The 10597-nt window shown below is 62.6% G+C and overlaps 1 protein-coding gene across 1 annotated transcript in view; it reads right to left on the reverse strand.

Moving 5' to 3' along the window:
* Nucleotides 1–9176, reverse strand: part of AJAP1 (adherens junctions associated protein 1) — a 55039-nt gene extending 45863 nt beyond the window's left edge. The window contains exons 1-2 of the mRNA XM_036256848.1: nt 9062–9176; nt 4424–4484 (exon numbers count right to left, since the gene is read on the reverse strand). Coding sequence (XP_036112741.1) covers nt 4424–4484; nt 9062–9176 — 176 coding nt within the window. The remainder of the gene's footprint in view (nt 1–4423; nt 4485–9061) is intronic.
* Between the last annotated feature and the right edge of the window lie 1421 nt (nt 9177–10597).

Below are 10597 nucleotides of genomic sequence, written 5' to 3' on the forward strand. Positions count from 1 at the left end.
CATGTATATGTCAGTACATGTGAGTGTTGGTGTGTGTATCTGTGTGAAGGTGGCTATGTGTGTGAGTACGTGTGTATCAGTGAAGGTGTGGGAATGAGTGTGTATCTGTGTGTGAAGGTGTTTATGTCAGTACATGTGTGTGAGTGTGTGGGTGTGTGTATCTGTGTGTGTCAGTACGTGGGTGTGAGTGTGTATCTGTGTGTGTATCTGTGTGTGAAGTTATGTGTGTGTCAGTACGTGGAGTGAGTGTGAGTGTGTGGGTGTGAGTGTGTGGGTGTGAGGGGGCCATGTGTGTTCCCCTCCCAGGTACACACTGACCCCACTAGGCTGGCCTTTCCGTCCTGACTCCTGGGAAAGTGCTGGTCCCCACAGGCCCACGGATGCTCAGAGAAGCACCTGTGTCCATGAGCACTGATCACCGAAGAGGACTACCCCCGATACAAGGCCGGTCCCGGATGGAAGGACTACCCCCGAAAACAAGGCTGGTCCCCGATGAAGGACTAACCCCCGAAAACAAGCAGCACCTTGTCCTCCGAGGGCCAGACACCCGCCCGAATGCAGGGCGGGAGAAAGAGCCTAAACCACTGGTCCTCCTGGAGACCCTGCGGCTGCGAAGGAGCTGCCCCGGCCTGCGGGGCGTCCCCGATGGAGGACTAACCCCAGTAACAAGGCTGGTCCCCGATGGAGGACTAACCCCAGTAACAAGGCTGGTCCCCGATGGAGGACTAACCCCAGTAACAAGGCTGGTCCCCGATGGAGGACTAACCCCAGTAACAAGGCTGGTCCCCGATGGAGGACTAACCCCAGTAACAAGGCTGGTCCCCGATGGAGGACTAACCCCAGTAACAAGGCCGATCCCCTGGGTGGCGCATTTGCTTTAGCAGTTAAACCCCCGCTGTGCAAAGGGTCGCCCCAGCTCTGCTCAGTGGGTCCAGCACAGCCAGCAGGACCAGGTGAGGAGCGGCCTGCTGCAGGGGGGCACCCGGGTCAGGGCGAGACGCCCCGCAGGCCGGGGCAGCTCCTTCGCCGCTGCAGGGTCTGCAGGAGGACCAGTGGTTTAGGCTCTTTCTCCCGCCCTGCATTCGGGCGGGGGTCTGGCCCTCGGAGAACGAGGTGCTGCTTCCAGCACCTGTGGTGCCTCAGCCCCAAGAGTACCACTGGCAACCCCAGGCCTCCCAGACACCCCAGGCCCCCCAGGCCCCCCAGGCCTCACCAGACATCAGCAGGCATCAACAGGCCCCCCCACGCCCTTTAGGCCCCCCAAGCCTCAGCAGGTATCAGCAGGCCCCCCCAGGTCCCCAGGCCCCCCAATCCCCCCGGTCCCCAGGTCCCCCAAGGCCCAGGTCCCCAGGCCCCCCAAGGCCCAGGCCCCCAGGCCCCCAAGCCCCCAGGCCCCCAGGTCCCCAGGCCCCCCAAGCCCCCCAGGTCCCCAGGTCCCCAAGCCCCCCAGGCCCCCAAGCCCCCAGGTCCCCAGGTCCCCAGGCCCCCCATCCCAGGCCCCCAAGCCCCAACCCCCAGGCCCCCAGGTCCCCAGGCCCCCCTAGGCCCCAGGCCCCAGGCTCCGCCAGGCCCCCCCCAGCCCAGACCCCCCCAGGTCACCCAGCCCCCAAAGCCCACCCCAGGTCCCCCAGGCCCCCAAGTCCCCAGGCCCCCAAGCCCCAGGCCCCAGGCCCCAGGCTGAGTAAGAGCAGCCACGCAGAGCTGCAGACTGTCAGCACTCGGAGAAATATCGCCCCAGGAAATTAAACGGCAGCCCTGAGCCCGAGCCTGCCTGCCTGCCCCTCATAACTTCACACGCCGGATATTTCTGTCGTGTCCCCACCAATCATGAGCTGTAATTGGTTACCATAGAAACCCCTCCTTTCCAAGCCACCCAACTGTTGTGCAGAGGAGCCAGCCAATGGCAAGGGCTGGGGAGCTTGGTTTGTTTTCCTCCTCAAGTCCAGTGTCATCCTTCCTAAAGTGGCCACTCTGCTCAGGGGTCAGGAGGGCAGGGGGCACGTCAGGACAGAGGCTGCACCCCACATCAGCAGCCAGGACGGCCAGGCCGGGCAGAGAGCCCGTCCCCCGGGGAGGGCCGAGGCCGCGCTCGGCACCGCTGTTCTCCCCGAGGTCGCAGGCCCGAGCCCCCTGCTCTGTGGCCAGGACCCGGGCCTACATCTGCAATCTGCACCTTCCTGGTCCTGAGATTCGGGAGGGGGACTCCCTGGGCTGGGGCTGCCCCATGGCACAAGGGTATGGACCACATCTGCCAGGCCAGGTGGGGAGGACGTGACCTCTGTCCTGATGCCTCCAGCTGGCCCCAAAAGCAGGCAGGACCCCAGGAACGCGCTCCCCGCGGACCCTGCTCAGCACCAGCCTGGGAGAACCCCGCCGCACACCCGTCTCCTGATGCGGAGGTCCTTGCAGGGTGGCCAGCAGCCCCCACACCCAGGACGGCACCTGGCACAGTAGGCCATTCCTCGGGAGGGCAGAGGACCCCATCCTCAGGGAGGCCCCGAGGCTGTGACCAGGACATCACTGACCGCCAGAGCCAGCATGCGACACAGCAGACAGGCCGGGCCTCGGTGCAGACGGCGCCAGCTCCCCCAACTCTGGGCACGCACAGACCCCTCAGAACATGCCCCCACTCCACACCCACGCGTTGGCTACAGGCGGAAAGACAAGCACTTCCACGGGGCGTGGCAACTCTCGCCCGTGGCAGGTGGAACAGAGAATGTGGCAGCCGCTACCGAAGACAGTTGGTGGCTCCTCCGAGACAGTGACCAGCCGACCCAGCGACTCCACTCCGGGGTGCACAAAGGTGCGTCGGTGGGCGCTCGCAGCCCAGGTCCCTGGGAGCAGAGAGCAGAACCACCCAGCGCCCGCCGGCAGAGAGAAGGGTCCGTCCCACCGTAGGGCCTGTGAGCGGGCGGAGGCGGGTCCTACGACCTGTCAATCCACAGGGATAGGAAGTGGAGCAGAGGTGGCCGGGGGCTGGGGCCAGGAAGGAATCGGGAATGTCTTCAGGGGTGGTAACTGTTCTGGGATTCACAGGGCGGGTGGTTGCACGACTTTGTGAATACATTAAAACCATGCACTGGCACACGTTTAAAAGGTATGTGAGTTATATCTCAAAAAGCACATTATATCTGTAGATGATGTGTGCAGAGGTCACGGGGAGCCCGACCTGGGGTGCCCTGCGCAGGACGCCCAGCGCCGGCCCCTCTGAGCTGTGGGCATGCAGCTGGGGCACATTCGCCCACGCAGCCCCCTCAGGGCGCCTCGGCTTGCGTGAGCTCCCAGCCCCCCAGGTGCTGACCCCGAGGAGGCCAGGGCTGTGTGCCCCCCCGCGGGGTCCCAGCCCGGGCTTCCCGGAGACCGGGCTCCCCAGCCCCCACTGCTTGCTCCCGCCGGGAGGGCTGCTGCTCCCTCTCACCTTATTTTCTAGTCTGCACCTTCTTCTTGCTTCTCTCCCTTCAAATTTTTATTGAAATTTTTTTTTTCCCAAGGACAGTTTAATAAGATTCGGTGAGCTGAGATTCAAAATTTGATGCCTTCTCTATATTTTCTTCCCAAAAGAAAATTGCTGTCAATTAGGGGAGACAGAGACATCTCGTCCGTTGAAGGGGACACGTTCCCCTCCGGGGGCAGCTGCACCCACTTGCCAGAGCTCCGGGGTGGCGAGGATCAGGGCTGGGCCGAGCTCGCACGGGAGCCCTGAGGCCATCCTGAATCTCCAGGGGGACGCAGGGCCTCAGAGGTGAGTCCCAGCCCTGCGGGGGTCAGTAACGAGCGTCCCACTACAACCCCAGCACCAAAAGACTGTGGACAAGCCCCGCCCTCAGTGTCTGGTCCTGGGCTCGCCAGCAGCTGCGCAGGGGACAAGCCGCCGTGGGAGCAGTTCTGTGTGACGGAGAAGTCGCCTTCACTCTGCTAACCCCGTTTCCATCCTCCACACCAGAGGGGGCGGGCCCTGGGGTCTGCTCAGACGTGCATGCGTCTAGGGCGTTCACCGAGACCTCCCTTCGCCTGGGGCCCAGGGACCTGGGAGCACCCTCCCATCATGACCCAGGTCCAGATGCTTCCTGTCCCGGATGACGCGGACCTGGGACCCACAAAGGAAGGAGCCTGGCTCAGGGCACAGAGAACTGGCATCAGACCTGGACCAAAACCTACGATTCAAGGATTTAAGTCTCGATGCTGAGGATAGGGACCTATAGTCCTAGACCTGGGGGCCAGGGACATGGCAGAAAAGAAGAGCAGAAACGAAGCCTCCCTAAACTCATAACGGGGGCGGCTCCACTCCCTGGACAAGGCACACAGTGGCCACACCTGGGGATGGGCTGAGACCTGGCAGGCCCTTGTCCATACCCCCTCCCCACCTGTACAGCGGCAGTACCCGGGCATCAGTGCCCCCTTGTGCCCCTGCAGAGCTTCTCACCTGGGCTGATTGTTCCGGGGGGCACTGAGCAAGGTCTGCAGAGATGTCTGGTTGTAGGGGGCTGCGGAAGGGGGGGCGTTGCTGTGGGCCAGGGACTCTGCAAACATCCCACAGTGCACAGGACGGCCCCCACCATGGCCTATCCAGCCCCGCGTGTCCACAGGGCTGTGCTCGGGAAACCCCCCCGACGTCCGAACTGCTCCTCCCAGGGCCTGGCAAGGTGGGCGCGACCACCTTTATCTCCAAGAGAAAGGAGCTCGGAGGTGACGGACCCAGAGAGTGCGGCGCGGTGGTCGCTCAGGGGCTCGGGCCAGCTGCCTGACTTCCCGTCCTAGGGTGATGGGAGCTTGGGCAGTCCACACAGCCTCCCAGTGCCTCGGTCTCCCCACTTGTAAAATGGGGTGAACGCGAGTACCCACACCACGGGGTGTCACGGGGACTCCACGGTGAAGCGTGGCTCCTCGTGAGCCTGCACTAGCGTCCTGTGACCCCTCCACTCCCCTCTGGCCTCGGCGCTGCGGCTGCCACGGGGCCATCTCCTTCCCTGGGAGTAGAGGCAGGGAACGAGGCGCGGCAGCCGCGGCTTCTGCAGCACCGGAGGCACGGGGCCTGCTCCAGGGCTTCGGGGGCTGGGAGGAGACCGAAGGATAGCAACCCGCTGGCGCTGGCGTCTGGTTGCCTGGCAACGTGCCCGCGAGCATTCTGGAGGAGTGAGGTGGTGACAAGCAGAGGGTGGGGAGCCCTGTGGGCGGGAATGTTCTCTCCCTGGGAGTGGAAGTCGGGCAAGCTTCTGTGTCTGACGCGAGGTCACCTGCTGCAGCGGGACAGCGGCCAGGCCACCCCGGGCCCCGGGAAGTGCCCTTGGCCCAGTTACTGTCCCTTCTACATGATGTCTGTGCCCTCTCTGGGCAGTGCCCAAGACGGGACCAACAGCTGCCCCACGGCCGGGCAGTTGCCCTGCCGGATGCCCTGGGCCATGCCTCCCGTGCTTCTTCTGCAGATGGGGACCAAAGTCTGAGAGGGGACCTCTCCCAGGGCAAGCCCTGTCTCCTCTCCACTGCCCTCTGGGCAAAGGCTCAGACTTGGCAAAGCCCCGCATTCGTGGGAGCTGGACGAGAATCTGTTGCCCAGTAACCTCCCTGACCAGTCTCCCCAGAGCAACACACTCAGAAGGGCCTGGAAAGGCAAAGTCAGGTCTGCAACCCGGGCAGAGGTTCTCAGTCGGCGCCTCGGGGAGCCTCACCCGGCTGGTGGTGAGGGCAGGTACAAATGCTGACGCGCAGGCCCCTCGGCAGGCCCACTACCCGGCACCTTGGGGGAGCAGGCCCAGCAACAACCACGGTTCAGAAGCTCCCTGGGGGGCATCGGGGTGAGAGCCGAGGGGTGCCCCCTGTGCCTGTCACACCTGGTTGAATCCGACCTTATGTCCCTGTTGAACCAGGATACAGACTCGAGGGCAGGGGTGCAGCGGGCAGGCCTGGTGCCACAGGTGAGCCTTCAGAACGGGTCCAGTGCACAGCCTCGCGCCCATCGACCCGGGCACCACGGTGCCGGCTCCTCCCAGACCACGGCTGCGCTCAGGTCGTCAGGCCGAGACGCTCCTGCGCCAGTTCTCAGGAATCACGTGGAAAGACCAGAGCCGCTGCCGAAACGCACATTTGTGGGAAACAGGCCTGAGAAGCGCGCGTGTCGGAACGCGCGGAGTGGCCTACACACGGCGCCCACGCGCAGGGAGCGCCGCGCCCCGGCAGGCACGTGGCCGAGGGCTTCAGGAGGCTCAGCGGGTACCTCCCAGGCCCGGCTGCTACCCTCCGCGCAGGAGAAAGGCAGGCACAGAGGGAGCGGCTGCGCTTCCTCCCAGGTGCTGGGTTTTGCAAACTGTCCCGCCGTCTCTGAGGCTGAGAAATACGCGCTGCTCCCCGGGGACCTGCTGAGCATCTCGGGCTCGGCCCCTCCCTGGTGGGACAGCTCACTATTGATGGTCTCGTCCCTGAAAAGTGGACTTGGAAGGATGAATGTCCCCAGCTTCCAAAGCACCCATCCACGACGTCCCTGTAGCCTCACGGGAAACGTCTATTTTGGTTGTGTTGCTATTGTTATGTTGATATTTATGGAACTCGGTCCGCGTGCCAGGCGTTTTCAAGCCAGCCGAGGAGGATGGCGAGTAGAGGCAGGGAACGCGGTGCGGCTGCCACGGCTCTGGGTGTTGCTAGGATTCGCAGAGGCAGGGGCGTGAGGTTGGCGGAGGGGGAGGCGAGGCACCGCGGGGAAGGGCCGCCTGGCCAGGGGAAGCGTTGGGTCAGATCACTGGCTCACGCACTGTCCGGCTTGGGCGGGTCCCTCGTGTCCCTGGGCACCGTCTCCTGTGGCAGTCACGTGCCCACCTCATCAAGGGGGTGCGACAGTGGGGAGGTGCTGGCAGAGTTCAGAGGGCCCAGCCACACTGAGGGACACTGAGAAGTCTGGGGCCGGCCCAGGAGCTCAGGCAGAGCAGCTGCTGGTCCAGCACTGAGAGGGGGCTCGGCGAAGGGTCCCTGCCCACCCTGCCGGAGCGCTCCTCTCTGACCTGCGGGAGCCCAGCCCACCCCTCCGGAAAAGCTGGGGTGATGAGTTCCTTCCTGGGGGTGACTGCTCAGAGGGGTCTGTGTGGCTGAAGCATCGTGGGTCCACATTAGAAGGTAAACTGAGGCAGGGAGGCTCAGTAGTTTCCGAGCTCGGGGGGGGGGGGAGGGAGAGTGATGAAGGAGAACTTTCAGAAGGACCTCAGCGGTTCGGAGCCTGGGGGGACCCACTGGTGCAGGACCGGGAGCATCATGCAGACAAGGACATCGGCGGCTGGGGGAGGGTCCCTGCAGCAGCCAACCAGGCACCAGCGGAGGGAAGGTGACCTTGAGGGTCCTTCTGAGCCTGTGATGGACAGACTTCCCGTAGCCTAAGGAGGGAGGGGGACGGCCCGACCTAACACATCAGGACCCAGCCCACGTAAGGGGACCTGGGGGCCCCGGAGGTCCCCAAGCAGCCTCTCCCTGACAAAAAAACACGTCACTGTCCTCAGTCCTGTATTTTATTTTCTTTATCCTCACCCGAGAACATTTTTCCATTTTTTTTATTCAGATAGAGTGGGAGGGAGAGAAAGGAAGAGAGAGAGAGAAACATCCACATGAAAGGGACACATGGAGTGGCTGCCACCCCCACAACCAACCAGGGCCGGGGACAAACTACAACCGAGGTACATGCCCTTAGCGGGAACCGAACCCGGGTCTCTCTAGACCGCAGGCCGACGCTCTAACCGCTGAGCCAAACCGGCCAGGGGCTCAGTCCTTTACACTTGAGGGTATGAGGTCTGCACGGGTACTGAGAGCAAGCACAATGGGGCAGGAGGGCAGGGTTCTCCGGGGCTCCTCCTGAGTCCGCTGATACCCCCACATCCAGGGAGGGGAAGGAAGAAAACGGTAACTTGGAGACAGGCAGGAATTGCCAGGGGCTCACGACAGCATCCGGACAAACCCTGTACCAAAGCTCACGCGAAAGAAGGTCGTCAGGTGCACCACTGCCCGGCGAGCTGGTCTCGCTGATGTGCCAGGTGAAGAGGGGCACAGGACCCCTGCAGGAAGGTTTGGGGGAGCCATGTGGAAGCCCGGTAATCCTGGTGCTGACTTCCAGGGGTTCTGTGGGAGGGAGTGGAGAGTGCTGCCCCCTGGGCTGCCCCCCGGTCACGGGCACTGGAGGGCCTGGTGCCCACCCTGCCGTGGGCAAAACCCACCAGGAGCGCCTCCACCATGCACCTAGGACGTGCGCCTGGGCCTCAGGGTACGGCCTTGGCCTGGCTGTGGGGCGGGCTGTGCCAAGCGCACCGTCCCTGCCATCGGTTCCGAGAGGAACTGTTTCAGTGGTGACAAATTGCTTGCTCTGTTGTTAATCAGGCAGCGCTCTGCTGAAGTAACCGCCTTAATCAGCAGGATTCATACCGGGCGCGCGGTCCTGGTTCGTGGTAATTGCGTCTGACACCTCTTTGGGAAGAGTGCACTGTGTCTCTCTTTCCTCCGTGGAGAATGAGTGTCCCAGACCTGAGCCTGCTTGACCTGGAGCCCCACAGACAGAGTGACAGGGAGAGGCCCCAGCCCCCCGAGCCCCTGCAGGTCTGAGCACCAGGCAAGTCCTGCATCCATCCGATCGGTGGGTGCAGATTTGCTGGGTGTTCACACTGAGCGGGGCTCCTCGGGGCCCAGGCACCGGCAGGGCGGGGCAGCCCACCCCTGCCTTCCTGCCTCGGTTTCCCCATCTGTGGAAGGGAAGTGATGTTCTTAGGGACGTCCCCGGTATTTTGTGAGCTAACGCTGTGAGTTTGAGGATGGTCTCCACAGACGAGGAAACAATGAGGAAAACAGCCAACTAGAGCCCTTTGTCTCTGCAGAATTCTGTGTTCATGCTAATCACTTGTTTTCTAAGGAGAAGCTAAGCCCTGAGTGTTTTCCCTAAATCAGTCTGTTTGGATGTGGCCCATTATATTTAAATTTCTCCCCCGTCGCACCCCGCACCCACCTCGGGACTGGATCTCTGTCCCTCTCTGTCTCTCTCCCCCACCTCGCTCTTCTCCCCTCTCCCATTCTGTCCTTTCCATTGGATCGATCAGCCTACCAACGCTAACGTGCCAGGTAGGCTGCTCCGCGCTGGAGCTGCCAGGCCCTGGGGTGGGCACTCCGCTGGCCTCCAGGTGCAGAGACGGGCACGCGCCCACGGGGGCCCTCGGCATGCTGAGATGTCCCTGAGGCCTCAGCAGGGGGTGGCGGACCAGCGTCTACGCCCAGATTGGGGGAGAGCAGGCAAGTGTGGGAGCCACGCCGCAGCCGGCCACCGCCTCTCGGACTGCACACGCGTGGTCATTTTGAGTGCGTGTCCACACTGCCCACGGCTCAGCAAACCCAGGCACACGACCCCTGACCAGTCTCCCTGCACCTGCCCTGTGGGGCTCCCAAGGCTCCACTCCGGCCACCTCTCACGCCCTGCCCACCGCAGCCCACCCCTCTGCCTACTTCCCGTCGGCACCACCCGCTCCCGCATGCTCTGGCCTGGCATATGCGTCTCCCTCCGAGCACCCTGCTGTCACCCGGAAAGGCGGGGCCTCTGAGAAATGTTCTCCTGGGTACCTCCCCTCACATGAGGCCACTTAGGCACAACCCCTTCCTCAGCTGGGAGCCCCAGGGGCTCTGCTGTCTGTTCAGGTCAATACCTGCAGCGCCCCACACAACGGCCAGCACACATTGGGCAGATGGGTGTGTGGATGGGTGGGTGGGTGGATGGGTGGGTGTGTGGATGGGTGGGTGGGTGGATGGGTGGGTGGGTGGAGGGAGGGAGGGTGGGTGGATGGGTGGGTGGAGGGAGGGAGGGATGGATGGATGGATTGGTGTGTGGATGGGTGGGTGGGTGGATGGATGGATGGATGGATGGATGGATAGATGGATGAAGGGAGGGAGGGATGGATGGATTGGTGTGTGGGTGTGTGGATGGATGGATGGATGGATGGATGGATGGATGCGTGGATGGAGGGATGGATGGATGGATGGATGGATGGATGGATGGGTGCGTGGATGGAGGGATGGATGGATGGATGGATGGATGGATGGATGGATGGATTGGTGTGTGGGTGTGTGGATGGATGGATGGATGGATGGATAGATGGATGAAGGGAGGGAGGGATGGATTGGTGTTTGGGTGTGTGGATGGATGGATGGATGGATGGATGGATGGATGGATGGATGGATGGATGGATGGGTTGGTGTGTGGATGGATGGATGGATGGATGGATGGATGGATGGAAGGAGGAGGGAGGAATGGATGGATGGATGGATGGATGGATGGATGGATGGGTGGGTGGATGGAGGGATGGATGGATGGAGGGAGGGATGGATAGATGGATGAAGGGAGGGATGGATGGATTGGCGTGTGGGTGTGTGGATGGATGGATGGATGGATGGATGGATGGATAGATGGATGAAGGGAGGGATGGATGGATTGGCGTATGGGTGTGTGGATGGATGGATGGATGGATGGATGGATGGATGGATGGATAGATGGATGAAGGGAGGGATGGATGGATTGGTGTGTGGGTGTGTGGATGGATGGATGGATGGATGGATGGATAGATGGATGAAGGGAGGGATGGATGGATTGGTG

This window comes from Molossus molossus, unplaced genomic scaffold (assembly GCF_014108415.1).
Source record: "Molossus molossus isolate mMolMol1 unplaced genomic scaffold, mMolMol1.p scaffold_m16_p_12, whole genome shotgun sequence".
NCBI classification, from domain to species: Eukaryota; Metazoa; Chordata; class Mammalia; order Chiroptera; family Molossidae; genus Molossus; species Molossus molossus.